Genomic DNA, 17,115 nt, shown 5'->3' on the forward strand with positions numbered 1-17,115 from the left:
TCGGCTTTTGAGAAGTTTTTCACTGTGGTCTTTTTTATTTCAGGTGTGGGCGGGATGAGGACCTCCAGCGAGATTAGTTTATGATCTGATCTCACCAGTGAGGGGTATACTTCCGGTGTTGAACATTTTGATCCCATGTTCGTGATGATGAGATCAAGTATGTTTTCTCCTCTTGTGGGGATGGTGACTAGTTGTTCCATGGCATTTGAGTTTATGAACTCCAGGAACCTTTGGGCTAGAGTGTTTGGGCTTGAGTAGTGTTCCCAGTCTATATTAGGGTAGTTGAAGTCACCTAGTATGATGGTGTTTGGAGATACATTTATCCCCTCCATTGTTTTCAGGAAGGCCTTGTGAGGTTCCTGAGTTTGAGAGGGTGGCCTGTAACATGCTACAAATTGCAGAGCAGTCTTGCCTATGGTTAATTTCACCTGGATGGTCTCTGATGCATCGTGCGTTGCCACCAACCTTGAAGTGTGGGTGTCCTTTATGAATATGGACACCCCCCCCCTTTCTTGGTGTTGTCCGGATTTTGGGGCCGGAACGCATGATATGAGGTGAAACCTGCTAGTGCTGGGGTGCTCTCAGGAGCCTTGAACCAGGTTTCTGTCACAGCACAGACATCGATGTTCTCCATACTGAGAAGGGCCTCGAGTGCGTGCATCTTGAGATTGAGACTTCTGGCATTGAGCAGCATTACCCTTAGTTTTTTTACTTTTTGTGTTCTAGGGTGGTAGGTTTAGAATTTGAGCCTTGCCTAAAAAGGCACTATGGGGTGGCAAGAGCCTTTGCCAATATCCGGAAGCCTAGGGGTGACAGGTGCAAGCCGTCCCTTGGCAGCGTGGCTTGTCCAGCATGTCATCCCAGGCAGACAGACATTGGATCCCCTTTGAATGACACCAGAATTTAAGCCAATTATTAAAGCTGATCATCTTATCACTGTATTGTGGCATCATTCTAGGTGAAGGTAGGATACTGCTCAAGGTCAGGGTCATACCTGCCTGGGCTACATAATCAGAGAGCTCCTCAATGTCTCTTTTCATGTAGTCCAAGGAGGTACGCCTCAGGTCGTTGACACCAGCGTGGACAATGACTGAGTCGTACTTGTACCTGCTGTTGAGAGACCTGAGTGCTTGTGTTATGTGGCGGATTCTCAGGCAGCTTACTGTGACCTTCTCCTTACTCAGTCTGGTGAGCGGGACATCAGTGTGTCTGACTATGGAGTCACCTATGACAAGTATGTTTGGTGTTGTATTTGGCCTTAAGGGCAGTGACTGCTTTGCACACTGATTTTGTTGTTTATGTGTTGTTTGTGTGGTGTATTGAGTTTGCAGTTGCTTGGGTGTCTGCTTTGGAGGCCTCTGCTGTTTAGGTAAATTTTACTCAGAGCCTCCGAGTATGTCTTAGTGTGTTTATGTGTTTGATTCAGTGGTGTGGTTGAGTTATGTGAGACTGGTATTGTGGTGTGTGTAGTTGCCTTCTCCTCCTGCCTGGTCTTGCCAGTCCTGAGTTGAGAGAGCTCAGCCTCCAGTCTGGCTAAATAGCTGCATCTCTCACAAGTGTTAGTGTTACGTGGGAGGAGGAGAGGGTTGTCCGTGTACATGAGACAATTGTAACATTGTCTCAGAATTCCCAGATTCACCAACTGGGCAGGAGAGGACGCCAGCATCTGACCCTTCGACATGCTAGAAAGAATTATGAGTTGGTATGAGACAGAAAAGTAGTGGGCTTAGCAGGGAAGTGGGCACTCCTGGGGGGTTTTGCTAGTGAGAGATTTGTATAATATAGGAGTGCTTGACCTGCAAAGAGAATGCTTATAAGACAAGGGATATGCTTATAAGACAAGTGCTGAGCTTTTTGAGAAGAAAAAGCTATTTGGAACAAGTGCTGCACTTTTTAGTGTAGGTGTAAACTGTTTAGATTCCTAACAGAGCAGTTCTAAGGGAAAAATTGAAGAACAGACTTTCTGGAGCCTGTCTTCCTCTTAATTATCATTGGCCTATTTATGGTCTGTTTATGGCCTCAATAATCACAATAAATTTCTCTCATCAGTGGCACATGTCAAGTGCAGAGCTGTAATATAATTTATAGTCCATTCATCTTTTACTTTTACATCTTTTCACTTTATTCAACATTTCAAACTGTCATGCTACTACCATCAAACATTTCTTCCATTTTGGTAATCAGGAAAAAAAAAACCAACAGGGCAACAAGATCTTATATTTTTGTTTCGCAGCAAGTCCATCATGGTTTCTATGCCAGCTTTTTTTTTTCTTATTTGGACATTTAGAACAAGTTTAGCACAAGTGGCTTCCATGCATTTCCATTTCCATTTTCACCAGCTACCTTTCTTCAAACACTGTAATTTAGGAAAGCACACTCATTACCCGTACAAGGCCACTATATCCTATATATACCAGCTATGGAGAACGTATCCAATCGCAGAGGTGGCAAATGAGATCTGCAGTAATCTTGTTACAGATTATGGATAAGTGGAGAAACCTGAGCTGTGGATCCAGGTCTTTGGAAGTGGCCAAAGTCAAATCCAAGGTCAGATCCAATACCCATCAGTTGAGGAATGGACAAAAAGGCAACATCAGATTTAGTGTTTCCTGTCTGTCCCATACTGTATTTCTCAATTTCTGTAATCTCAACTGTACTTTATATTTCATTGACTGTAAATACATAGTCAGCTTTCTTATACTACAGTGTTTGTAACAGGCTCCCCATCCATGTTAAGCAGAGTTCCTCCCTAACCCAATTCAAGTATAACTTAGACAGTTGGATGGGGAACAGGAATTTCATCCCTGCTTTGGTACCTATCAGTCTAATGGACACACACAGCTGGTAAATGGTTCATTTCCCAGGCTCATGCCTATAAATGATTCATCTGCAAAGCCCCTGCTTACACTTATCAAGGGTACCTGAACTTGTCAGAAATTTGGGATGCATGGCTAGGCTAGGCTAGACTGCTGTGGTTGTTAGCGTGCTACACACCTATGAATCTGTAACCTAGCAGATGTGCAAGAATATTATTTATCTATTTTATTATTTGACATTTGTTTAGTGACAAAGTCCGACTGGGACAGAAAGTGCCCATTTTCAGCAGAGGTCCGGGGAGAAAAGCTCCACAATCACAATCTTACAAAAATCAAGTACAGATGTTTTAAATCACAAAGTATCATGTTACACTACAAAACATCAAGTATAGATATTTTAAATCACAAAGTGTCATGTTGCACTACAAAGCGTAAGAGTGAAAAAAAATGTTGTAATGAGAAAAATATAGAACATATGTTTCATAGTAGAGTGCAATGAAAAACAATAACATGAGTTGGAGAATATGTGAGGAAAAAGTCAATAGTCATATTTGTTATATAGATTAGCATGTGATAAATGAGGCCTGAGACAATTCTAATAAGAAGTTTAAAGGAAATATTAGAGATTGCGTGTTTAGAGACAATGAGGGGAAACTGAATGATGTCTTAGTATGAGAGATGGTGTTCATATTATGGTTATAGAAGGAAGAAGGATGGAGAGAAGGAGATTATAAGAAGAGTGAAGTGTAAGGTGTCTTCAGTAGCTCCGGTAAGTACGAAGGAAACAGAAAGAGGTAGAGGAAAGGTCTGCAGATATGAGGTGATAAGGTAAGGTAGTGGGAAAAACAAAAAGAATGGAGTAGAGCAGGAGGCTGGAGAGAGTTGTGAAGTGTGATTTAGGTTGAAAGGGGTGAGTGAATATAGTGAGTAAGTTCAGCCTGAACTGGCACAGGAGCAGATCCTAGATTTTGTAAAGTATTCTTTTAGGGAGCCTTTAAATGTAGGTAAGTTAGACATAGTTCTGGTGGTTAGAGGTAAGGAGGTCAAATTTTGCATTAAGTTGAAGTATAGGCTTTCTCCAGAGGATTTATTCAGGTTATTTATGTTGAGAAGTTGTTTGTCTTCTGATCTAAGTTTTTGTAGGGAAATGTATGCAGATTCAAAGGGTAAGAGCTGGCAGGCTAATGGCTTGTGTATGATTTTAAGTGTTGTTATAAGTTATAAGAATATAGGAGAGGTGGAGGGGGTAGTTCCAGCCAGTTAAGGGTATGTAGAGCTTTACAGTGATGAGTAACGGTGGATGAATAAGTAGAATTGTAAATTGGTTGGAATTGGTACTACATAGAGTAGGGAGGGCAGAAGGTAGGTTTTGGCTAGAGCAATTTTTGTGGGTGGGTGTGATGCTGTCAGCCCAGCTAGCTAGAATTTTGTAAATAATTATATGTCACTTGAAAATATTAATATGATTTATATATAGAAATGTGACACCACCAGCCTAGCTAGATAGAATGTTGTAAATAATTCTGTATCATTTGTGAATAGTAATGTCATTTGTATGCTTGCCTTAAAAATGTAAGAAAACTATATGTTCTGTATTGAGTTTCAAGGTTGTCACCACAGTGCACCCTGCTGGAAAAGAGCAGAATTGTGTATAAACTATATGTCAATGCAAATGTATGGTTTCATAGTAGAAATTGGGACATACAGAGTTAACTTGCAAAACTCTAAGAAAATAAGTTGATAAGTAAAGAGTTTTATGATGTGTTATAAACTTAGTTTATCTCAGCTAAGAGATAGGATGTCTAGGCTAGGGGCTTCTTTCTATTGTCTGGAAACAGAGGTAATTACAGGTTTCCAAGGTAATTGTTTTACAACATCCAGTTTCAGCCAAGCTTCTAAGAGAGAGAGAGGTGTCAGCTTCTGAAAGATAAGTATTTTTAACAGAGACCTGCTAAATTTTAAGTTCCTGCTAGCCTGGGAAACTTAGGCAGAGGTGACAAGAATGATGTAATCTGAGATGATTCGGCAGTAATGTGTATTATTAACTTAAGAACTATCTGAGAGAGAAAGGCAGTGCATTTTGTATTTTGCCTTGGATCTGAAAACATTCCACTCACTAGCACTTGCCTTACTCTGTAAGTAAGTTATTTAGAACATAGTTTCTCTTAGAGATAGATAGGAAACCTACCTATGAACCTATATGATTGGATGGGAAATAGGAAATTCACCCCGGGGATCACTTCTGTGACTCTGCTTGACAGTGGCACAGGAAAATAATTTTCTTGGGTAGCAAAAGCCAGGGTACCTCTTTAGCTGGGCTTGTATAGGCCCTAAGGCCGATAGCCTAGTACCTACCTATGAATATAGCAAGAGTAGTCTAGATTTTTTCTGTATTTATGTGAAACTGTCCTACATTGTTGTTTTAAAGTATTTCCTGTGATTGCAAACTCTACTGTCACTGTGTTGAGTTAATGAGTATTGTCTTGTGCTTTTATTATTTATTATTAAATATAGTTAAACCTTTTAATTATGGCTGGTTTGCTTACAGCTGTTTAAGCTCTTAGCGTACTTGCATGTATTTGGTGATACTTTACAGGCCACTCTGGAATAGCCTTAGTTTGGTCACACTTACCATTTGGATAATAGTAACATTACACAGTAGAATTGGTCACCCTTTGGGAATGGCCTTATTAGTAGCTGATAAGTAGTGGTTGGTGGCAGTGATTTCTACCTTATAGTCTGGGCAGAAGGGGGCATAGCTATTAAACCTGTGCCAGCCTTCCCCAAGAGTGTCTGTGTGTTTGTATATAAATGAAATCTCAAAGTGTGCGTGTGTCAGCTACTTGGGCAGGGACACGAAGCACTGGTTGGACAGAGAGGGTGCTGGAGGTTTTGGCTTGACCACTCAGCTGAGATTTTAACCCTATAGCTGTGCCAGTGGGGAGTCTTATTGGGGATCTGGAGAGAGAGAGAAACCAGCCCCAGACTGACTGTGATCTCTATGTACTCTTAAGGGAAAGTGTACTTTACTGTATGTGTACTGTTCATCCTCCCAATGTGCACGTCCCTTACTGGTGTTAGTGGTGAGGATTGAGGCTCCTTGATTACTGGGCCAGTGCACAAGCATCACAGTGTGCTCAGACAATGTTTGTTTCTGTATAGCATGCCTAGTTTTTGATGGGTTTTCTTGATATTGCTTTGGATGTGGAGGTCAAATTTAAGATTATCCTCTGGTATGACTTATTATAGTTTGGTATAGTGGACTAATTCAGTTTCAGTGTCATTTGCTGAAAGGATTTTGGAAGATGCTTTGTTAGGGGTGTGAGTTTTTTGTGGTAAAGAGAAGGAGTTTGTTTTTTGGGGGTTTGAGTATGAGTTGTGCATTAGTGTAGTAAGGATGTGCATATGAATGCATACTGAATACAAATATACATGAGCATATGACAACGTGATGAAGTACTTATGCTAAGTTCTATTATAAATATCTCAGGAATAATATTCAGTTGTATGTGCATATGGCAAAATGGATACAAGTGAAATGGCTGCTGTAGCACAGATTGTACCTGGCTTGGTAGGGGCATTTACCAGAGAATAAAATCACAGAGAGGTAAACATGTACTACACATAGAGGGTGATCCCACAAAGTGGAAGGGTACAAAGCATGTTATGACTTAAAAACTCTGCCTAGCAATACCTGTTGTTTAGTGGTAGATGATGTGGTAGCTAATACCTTTTTAGAAAGTGCAGTAGCACTTCCTACCCTGAAAGCAATGCTTCAACAGGTAAATAAGGTTATGAGGAAGAGTATGCAATCAAATGCTGTTCACAATGCAGCATTTCAGTTCAGGATTATCAGTTGAAGTCTGAACGTTTTCTGCACAAGCATATGGTTGATATTAAAACAAATATGGATGTGCTAGTTTTCTCTACCAGGGATAATTTGAAAGACTTGAGACAGCCCCTCATTTTTCTTATGGATTGTACTCTCTTGACTGAAGGTACTGTATGTAGGCAACTATATATGGTACATGCATTTATGTCTTATGATGGTACTACAGAATCCATCCTAATGGTTTACTGTTTGATTACCAGGAAATCCCTAAAAGCAAACAATTATATGTGGCAGCACATTTATCATTTATTAGCTAGTTGTGACCTTACAGCTAATGTAAGTTATGTGTCATGTGATTTTGAGATACCTCCCATTAAGAGTATCCAAAGTAACATTAATGGCACAGAAAGTAAAGGTTGTCTGTTCCATTTTGGACAGAATATATGATGGAAAGTACAAACTCTAGGATTTGCAACATTATATGGGAAGTGTCCTGCTTTTCAAGTAGCTGTAAAGAAAGTTGTTGCACTCTCATTCTTACAGGAAGAGGAGGTATTACCAGCATTTCAGGAGTTTTCTGCCACATTTCCCTCTAAGGGTAAAGAGATCCTTAGTTACTTTGCAGATTTGTATGTTCTAGGCCAGCCATGCAATTTCAAAATCAGAACCACAGTCACAGCCAGATTTCCACCCTTAATTCCTATAAAATTTTGTAATGTATCTGTCTAAATCATCTCTGCTTGCCACTTTCACATAACTGTGTGTAAGCATGGCACCCTAGGATATGTTGTTTGATAGGTAGGAGGATATCTGATATTCCATGTGTTGTGTCAGTACTTGCTAGTTAATAAAATAGGGCTGGTGATCTATGTCTGCAAATATCACCAGGGTGCCCACCATCTCCTAATAAGTGAAAACTTGTTGAAAGACATAAGTGTTTTCAACAGGTTCTTACTTATAAAGATGGATACGACGTGCAGAAGTTTTTAAAAGCTATTGCACTGCTGCTGAAAGTGTAATCTAAGTCACTTTCAATTGCCTGTTGCACCATAGTAACTGTTCTATGTATTATTCACATAATTTTAGAAATCACTGTTTATTTCACTTAGTTTTGTATAGATGTTACTTTATGTTACAGTTGCACATAGTCATGGGTGTTTTCATTTTAAATTTAAACTGCATACTTTACGTAGTTACATTTACCATTGTTATGTTGTCTTTTACACAGAGTGTTTACAGTTTGCACTTTTTAGGTTACGGTGATGTTCAAGCTGCTGTTCAGCCACAGTTACATGATTACTTACAGGAGTCACGAGCCAGGGTGCATCCAGCATTGCCTGCCACACATAACAAAAGTTTTTTTAAAAGGAAGGTTAGTGAGTACATGCAGAGTTTTTGCATCTGTCAACATTTATTTTACACACCAATAAGATGGTCTTGAGAGAAGTTACCTCACCAGAAATGGTGGAACAAGTAGGATGTATAGGAAATATGTAAATTATGGGAACTGCCAGTTGACACACATTGGAGATAATACTCTACATTGCAGACTTTCTAGCATTTTAGGGAATGTAGTCCTTCATGGTCACAAACATCCTGGACTAAGGGCCATTTTGGTGCTTTTGTTGCTATATGTGTACTATCTATTGCATCCAGTTCTTTAGGGAGGTATGCAATTTTACAGAAGCTATGCATAGTGGCGTCTCTTTCTCTTGTGTGTTCTAGGGAACTATGTATGCTGCTTCACACGAAGAAGCACAATGTGAAAGACTTGTTAAATATTCTTTAGGTAGATTCCATCAATATACCTAATGCGTGCCCAGATGGTTGCTGATATGTTCCATTAGCTAAGATAGTAAGTGTTTACATATAGCTTGGTCTTTTCAGGGATAAAAATACCTTGCATTTGTCTGTTTTTAACTTGTGTGCTTTATACTTCTTACTAGACTCCTTATCATGTCATAATTTACATGGAAAAGGTTAATTATCTTTTGATCAGTCAAGTTATGGTATGTTACCCACTGTTTAAACCTTAGTCAAGTCCATGGCCTACTTTGCTTTGAAACTTGGTCAAGTTCAGCAGTTCAGCAAACAAATACATGATGCTAAGTACAAACTGCTGCCAATGCTAGTATTTTGCCAATATGAAACTGAAATTTCCCAAGTGTTGTACACCTTTGTAGGGTCAGGTAACAAAATGTACAGGCTGCCACATATAATACAGTGAAATGTGACCATGTTTTGTCTGCTTACATTTTAGTGTCATTACGATCTCATTTGGTTTCGCAACATCATTTATATCTCTTTATGCATTCATTTGCATACACTGCATGCTGTGGATTACAAGCCACTGTGCTCCAGTGAAACTTGTTTCTTGGAATCATTAACATCCTGCATGTTTCGGCTAACCATGCCATGTTCTACTGTGTACTGTGCAATTTGTTTATGAATTCCATCCAGTGATGTTATTTAAGTATTTCTGAAAAATAATACATAGAATGTGCATAGATTTATGATGCATAGATTTATGATGCATGTAAAATGTGCAGAGATTTGTGATATATCACTATATGTTTATGCATACATGTTTGTTTTTATTTATTTATTAACTGGTTAAACCCACTAACTACAAGTGTATATTTTCAGAGGTGACCCAGGAGCCATGTCTGGTTAAGTGACTTGCTCTTAGTTACATAGGAATCACCCATAACTATAGGATGGTGTTCATCATCTGCTCTACTTCAAAAAACAGGGTGTATTTTCCTTCATTGAGAGACAATTAAGTTTAATATTTAAATCAAAGCAGTCTCAGATGAAAGATTAATGTTTGTGTTGTTTTTAGAAAGAAGCACACTGCTCACTTCATTGTACAATAGATTAGTACTTTTGTGGGTTAGTGTCGTCAAATGTTCCTTTTTTTTCTTTCATTCTTTTTTGTACTTGTGCCTGTATAATCCATTTAGGTAGAGCCTTATATTCTAGTCATTTATTAATGTATTATGGGAAATCTCAAGAATATAGAAAAGATAAAAAAAGACATCAATGGAGTGGAAAAGTGATAACTTGAATTTCTTCTTTCAGGATGATCTCTCTGTGTGCAGGAGCCTTACTGTGTTGTATCTGTATGACAACTGCATTACTCGAATATCAAACCTGGGCTTTGCTTCAAGTCTCACTCATCTATACCTCCAAAATAACAGTATTAGGAACATAGAGAACCTTTCTTCACTACACAGACTATCAAAACTGTAGGTAAAACTAATGATAAATCTGTTCATATCTACTCCATTTGTGTTCTATTTTGTTGTAAAATGAATAAAATAATACTAGGGAGGAGTGAACAGCATTCATGTGACAGCATTAAGAAGCATAAGAGGCAAATGCATATTAAGTTTTGCTGGTAATCCAGTTTGCAAGGGCCTCTTTCCTGTGCAGTCACAGGGGAAAAGTAAGTTCTTCAGAAAGAATATATTTAACTTTAAAAAGTAGCATTGTAAAATGTTAGCACCTGCAACAGTTGCAAACACTTACCACAGTGGTGAATTTTGGTTTGTTTTACAAATAAACAAGTGCGGCTTATGATGTGCTGAAGTGAAAACAACAAAAATACAGAATAACATGCTAAACACTTGGAATCATTGGGGGACCAATGGATTGTGCTGAAGTCATTAACAGAATGATTGTTGGCAATATAGTTTATCTGTGCAGAAATGTCTTGGTTTTGAATAGCCTTGTAATGTCTTTTTTTCCCATGGCAAGGACTTCAGCTAATGACACTAGTGGAACATAAGTAAAACAGCTTGAGATAACACCATTTATCATATCACATATGTTTTCAAAGAATGGTGCTTTCCTCCTTGGCTACTGCTGTTAAAAATCTTTGTTAAGACGCTTCTTGTTTCTTCTTTAAAAGAACTTTTATTAAAATGATTTAAAACAAAAAACAAAATAAAAGCTACAACCTAACCATTTGAAAGTTAGCGTTGTAACACAAAAAAGAGAGATGAGCGCTTTCGGTTTATCAACCTTCTTCAGATCTGACAAGTTCCTAGTCACCATATCAAGCACTAAAGCTATTAAAAGTAGTGGAAAGTAGAGGAAATGCTAAGTACTGCTGACTTTGGTGATAATCCACTTAAAGTGGTCAAATATATATATATATATATATATATATATATATATGTATATATATATATATATATATATATATATATATATATGTATATATGTGGGATGAAATAAAGCATATATCCAACTAATTATATTCTGAAGCAGAATAATACACAGTAAAAGTGAGAAAACGTGGGTAGCAGAGTGGCACAGCAGATAGTGTTGATAAGAAGAGGTTCCCCTCTTCAATTCATGGTTGGGGTGCCTTCTTTGTGGAGTGTGCATGTCTTCCCTGTGTTCACATGGGTTTCCTCCGGGTGCTCCATTTTCCTCCCACATAATTGGACACTCTAAATTGGCCATAGGTGTGAGTGTGCGTACGGATGTGTGGTGTGGAAGAACTACCATGGCAAGGCTAGCCATCTGGCAGTGTAAACCCTGGCTCTAGATGATTGTCACTATTGAAGTGACACCCCAACCCCATGTGCAAAAATGGGAAAAACGGGATGTGGATAGTTGGATGGATGGATGGAAAAGGGGGAAACCTACAGTATATGGGATACACTGAAGATTTATATAACTGTTTAGTGCTGAAGAAAGAGATGTCTACTAAACTAGGTGATCCCAACATGTGCACAATTAACTTTCATACTGTTATCTCCTAATGGCAATCTTGATCTGTTGATCCTAAGATCTTCTCTAGCCTACGGAAGCATCTTATTAAAAGTTTTCTGTTTCACTGTAAAAGAACCATCCTGGTGCTTATTATGTGATTTTCTGTTTTTGAGCATAACTATGTTCAAGGATCTTTGTTCATGATTACTTATACCAGATGTATTAATTCATGAGTGAAGGGGAGGTCCCATGGCATAGTAGTGTACTGATAAATGCTAAGTGTTGTAACTTTAAACATGGCTCCATAGCACAGAGGGATGGAACCCTGACTGTGACCCAGGTGACTGGGGTTCAAATAGCAGCCCTGGCACTGGAGGAACCAGCGAGATAGGGAGAGGAGTGAATGGGCATGGGTTGCTCACCTCTCCCAAGTGGAAGAAGGGATGGGTTGTGGATACTCAGTAAGCACACTGGTTGATTGTGATGTTCTCAGTTGGAGATCCGGAAACGTACCACCTGTGCTTGAGGATGAGGGGTGCAGGGCTGCTTGCTGGCAATGCCCCTTTGTGGAAGTAAGGGATGATTGGTGTGGTTAGCCCATTGCGCACCCCCTTCTGTCATTGTGCATGTGCAGGGGATATAAGGCTTAAATGAAAAACCTTCAAACCACCTGCAATGGCTATCTCTTTGATGGACCACTCTTTGACTGTTGCCCTCGATGATGAGAGAACAACAGTGTTGATTGGCTGGGATTGGGCTGATGATTAGAAGCAGTGAGAGCAGAGAGTATGAACAAAGTGTTGTAATTTTAACTAATTCTGAATTTCTAACCAGATTAATTTTTAAACTTTGTCCCCATCTGGATTTTTTTGAAGTAAAAATTACCTGTTTTGTGGCTAGTGGTTCCTTTGCTGTCTTCTGACATTATGTATTATGTATTTTGCTTTTTGTTTATTTTTTATGTTCTCTTGGGTGCTGTTTTTAACAATTAATAACGATAGAATATTAATAGTAAGCATTATTTGCTTTATTTAGGTGTAGGAGGGTGACACAATGACACCAGGAGTAGCATTGTTGCCTTACAGCACAGGTTCTCCATTTCATTTCTCAACTGTATGCATTTTGCGTGAAGTCTGCAAATCTTCTCTCCTGTGTGGGTTTTCTCAAGGTACATCAGTTTCTTCTCAAAGTCATGCAGTAGGTTGATTTGATTTGTGATTTTCTAAATTGCTTGCATGTGTATGTGTAGTGTGTGAGTGAGAGTGGGTGTGCATTCTGTGATAGAGCAGTGGTACCCTGTCCATAATGAGCTTTAAAGTGTTCCGCCCACTGTGCCAGAACAGGCTGTCATGTTTCTGCAGCCCTGTAAGGAATAAAGATAGAAAGATTTAGTGTCCAATGGCCAGACAACAAACTGGATGACTTTTGAAATGTATGCATGACTGTCATTCCCCATTTTCCATCTGCTGTTGTGATGGAATTAGTTAATTATTAGTTTATTAATAGAGAATTATTGATTATATTGTCATCACCAGCTCTGTTCCATAGAGAGATGAAGGCCTGACTATAACCCACGTGAGCAGGGATGGATTATTAGTTGGGCATTGGAGGAGCCAGCCAGAGAGGAGTAGGAGTGAGCAGCCAACACCCATCCCTTGGGGAAGAGAATGGGACACATCTCACTATAGGACCAGTACCTGTGGGTCATACCAAAGGGATTTATCCTGTGTGAGAAAGCAGGGCATGGGAATGCATGCATTCCAAGGAGGCCATTACGCTCTGACATGACATAGAAGGTGCACAAAAGTGACCACTAATGTGGGAGCCTTGGAACCTGCTGACCAAGAGGGGAAGAGTTTAGAAGCAGAAGATCTCCTGGCTCCCTACTGAATAGTAACCCATGATCTCTGACTCCTACATCTCATGTTCACTACTTTTGTTGGGAAGCAGGGGAGATTGAGTGGGAAAGGGAGATGTAGGGAGTCCAAAATATGACATATAAAAAAAATATATATATATATATATATATATATATATATATCAGCACATGACTGAATTAATCAGTATCACATTAGTAAAATAGTTGGAGAGGGCACTGTTGAGCTATTAACAAGATGGCTGGCAAATTAACCATATATCTCTGCTGTCCAGGAGATTTGAATGCTATTATTTTTGTATTTCCAGTGAAGTGACAGAGAGTAATGACACTGAAAATCATGTTAAGTGGTCTGGGACTCTATATCAGATATTCAAAATGGAGACAGTATTGATATCCAAATGGAAACTTGCAGCAGCTTTGGTGCTGCAGATAACTGCTGCAGACCTCTCTGATTTAGAAGACACACTGTCTGATTTTCTCGAAACAAAAAAAAAAAAGGAGCTAAAAAAAGATGAGGTTGCTGATAAATTTGTCATGGAGAATCATGTAGCAAAAACAGTTTTATTAAGGAAATGGCCTTACTGTAGAAAGTGTACGGTGTGCTATGGAGACCAGAGAGTTTTGAAAACAGATTGGATGGAGCAGTCTGCTTATTACTGGTCTGGTTGAAAGCATGGAAGATGACAGTTCCATTTCTTTTCTAGCAAAGTTGTTTGGTGAGCTGGCTGTCATCCTGTGGGGTTATGCCTCAGTTGTGGAAAGGGTGCTTAGAATGGAGAGAAAGGTTGGTTGCAATAGTCAGTCTAGACACTTGCTTTTTAAACACTGGCTATCCTTCCCCATTAACTACTGGGTTGAAATGTTGACTGTGCTAAAGGGGCGGAAGTTAAAATATTTGGAAAATGTTGCCTTTGAGTGATACAAAAGCTGACAAGTATTTGGGGAGGCAATCTAAAAGTACTGGCAGATGAGAACTCAGGTTACAGTGGCATCCTGCAGCCCTGAAGGTTTTCTGTCAGAAAAAGAATAGGAGGAAGTTACAAAGCTATTTCATGGTCTTCCTGAGGAAGTTGAGGATGTGTAGGGCCAGTGACTGTACTCAGACCATGGGCATCAGATGAATGTACAGTTCTCTATGTGATCAAATGGTTCCAGCAGGTGACTCCAGCTTTCTAGAGTTTCCAGATTTGTATCTTCCCTCCATTGAAATGGTAATAATAGTGTTGGAGGTGAGATGAGATGTTGGAGAGCCTGTAAGAGACTAATCCCTGCTGAAGACATTGGAGGAGAGAAAAACAGTGGGGGCTGACCTGGTACTTTCCATGATGCTGCTGCCCTTCTTTATTAGGGGGAGATGTGGTGGGGACTATAAGAAGGGACATCAAATGGACCAAACAGATAGTGGCAAGGGTGCTCATAGTGAGTTTGTGCCTGGGTCTGTTAAGGCCATCTGGTGAACAACACCTTGACTGTTTAGGCAAAAGGAGCTGGTGTGGCCTGAGTGATGGTGACATGGTCTAATAATCCCTTTTCTGTTTGTTTTAACCTTGGCCATGGTTGGTAAGTAGTAGTTGTCCATTTACCAGTCACTAATGATGTGGGGATCCAAGGTAAATTACCTGAAGGTTTTTGTTTGCCATTACCATGCCAGGGAAGATAAAACTCTCCTAACTATCATTTGAAGTGGTAATGGCAGAAGCATAGATTCTCTTGTAATATACAGGTAATTGTGTTTCCATTTTTATTGAATCATGGAATTCATTAGAGCTGCAAAGCTGTACCTAGATGTTGGCATATGGACAATAACCCTCCCCATGGTACATATGATAGTTGGATAATAAACCTTTAGGGGATTGTTTAAATTCAAGTGTATTATAGAGATTTTAATTTAGAAACTATATGAAATAAGGTAAAATTAGAATCTCACATAGATATATATATAAACATTAAAATAAAAAACATGGTGGCCAATGAAAGCATAACAATATTGAGATATTCTCAGCCACCCTAGCAGCAGATTAGGATCCCTGAGAAGCAAATGCACAAATCTCAGGAATTCCTACCACACTTTCAGAATCAGTAGCATCTCCATGGAGGAGTGCAGGTGAAGGGATATCTGACACCACTCTAGCAGACCTTGAAGGTGGGGAGCCCAAGTCATCCAAGGCCAAATAAATTATGTCATCCACTTTAAAGATGGATTGAGATTTGACTGGCAGCTGGAGCAAACAACACACAACCAAAGAGTAATATGATGGTGTCTAGGTACACCTTGCAAACAGCCAAGCTGCAGTTTTAAGGTTGGGAGGGTGGCCTAATGGTTAAGGTGTTTGCCTTACAAACACAAGGTGCAGGGTTTGAGTCTTACAAGGGATAATTGGCTAGGCTTAAAATGTCTTGCAAGGGCAGTTAGCCTAGTACTAATCTATGAACCTATCAACCTATTATGCGCACTGCAGATGCATTTCTGAGTGAAGTAATTGCAGCACAGGGCATTAAAATAAAAGGCAATGAAAAAATCATAGTGTACACAATCATTATTTTTTGTATGTAAAGATGGTGTCAGCTTGCAGACAATACAGACGCTATTGAAAATACAGCTTCCTCAGTATGTTGTTTATGCTAGAAATATTTTGTACATTAGTAGTATTTTATATAATTTTATGTGGACTTGTCATTGACTTTGCTTAGATCAGGTGTGTGAGTATCTTTTCGTGACTGAAATTGTGGTGTGGGCTTGGGATAATCTGTTCTCATACTTCGTGGAATGATTGCCTCCTTTTCAAGTGCCTGAAGTGGGATGTTTTTATGGAAACATAACATTTTGCATGGCAAACCATACCTACAAGCAGTGCAAAAAAGGACAGGGAACATTTTTTTTTTTTCAAAATAAAAACTTTCTATTGTATTATTTGAGTTGCTGTTGTTATTTCCTATAACATTAGGGTGTTTCAGGTACTGAATAGTAGTTTTATGCAAGTATAACAGGAACCTTAGGAAGTATTTTTTATCCTAATTTCTCAGGACATTTGCTGTTTTTCTTTCTTTATTCCCCACAGGATGCAACTGCGCGAGTAGGAACTATCCTGCATAAAGAGGGATGGATGGTGACCCTACTTCCTGATTCTTCTGCTTTGTTGCTGCCTTGTTTGTGTGCATGTGGATGTAGGGGGGGCAAGTTACACTGACTTTGCTGACTTCTCTACCATTGTCAGACTGTGTGGAATGTAGACCTATGACTTGTTGTTGGAGGATGTGCATCTGTGAGTGCTGACCGAATTGCTTCTTAGATCTCCTTTTCTTTTTGCTCTATTTTCTAGTTATACTGGCATTGTTGACTTTTCCTTTTATTGTGAGAGACTGTACAATGAAGACCTTGGACTCACTTTTGGAGGCCATGCATCTTCAAGAGCTGCTGTTAGACTTTATCTGAATTTAGACTTTCTCTGGAAGGATCAGCTGTCATGGTGATTACTGATTAGATCTGTTTCTTGTACTGGGTTTGCCATTCTGCTTAATTAACCTACAGAGATATTTTATTAGCTATGACCCACTTTATATTTCTGTTGTGGTTGTCGTCTGAGGATTACTTGCCACTAGGGGAACTTCATTGCATTGTGCTGTATGGAATTTTATTTCTTTCCTGTTGTAAGACACCATTAAATATATGAATTAATTTACAATTTGTAAATACTATATAAATAGAGGATAAAATACATTTTTCTTAGCTAGTCACCATGTACCTGGCTTCCCACTCAGTTTTCTTGCGGGCACCATGTTTCAAGGAAAGAAATTCACCACATATTAAGAGTTTTATGTTGCTCAAACTAACCACTGATTCACACTTTTTTTTTTTTTTTTTT

At 39.1% G+C, this 17,115-nt stretch overlaps 1 protein-coding gene across 5 annotated transcripts in view; it reads left to right on the forward strand.

Moving 5' to 3' along the window:
- PPP1R42 (protein phosphatase 1 regulatory subunit 42) overlaps window positions 1-17,115 on the forward strand; it is a 1,899,850-nt gene that overhangs the window by 235,642 nt on the left and 1,647,093 nt on the right. For all 5 annotated transcript variants that reach the window (XM_044067170.1, XM_044067167.1, XM_044067169.1 and 2 more), the window contains exon 3: window positions 9,730-9,896. In XM_044067170.1, coding sequence (XP_043923105.1) covers window positions 9,730-9,896 — 167 coding nt within the window. The remainder of the gene's footprint in view (window positions 1-9,729; window positions 9,897-17,115) is intronic.

The sequence above is a fragment of the Protopterus annectens genome, chromosome 3.part1 (assembly GCF_019279795.1).
Source record: "Protopterus annectens isolate FY-2018-M chromosome 3.part1, PAN1.0, whole genome shotgun sequence".
Lineage (NCBI taxonomy): Eukaryota > Metazoa > Chordata > Ceratodontiformes > Protopteridae > Protopterus > Protopterus annectens.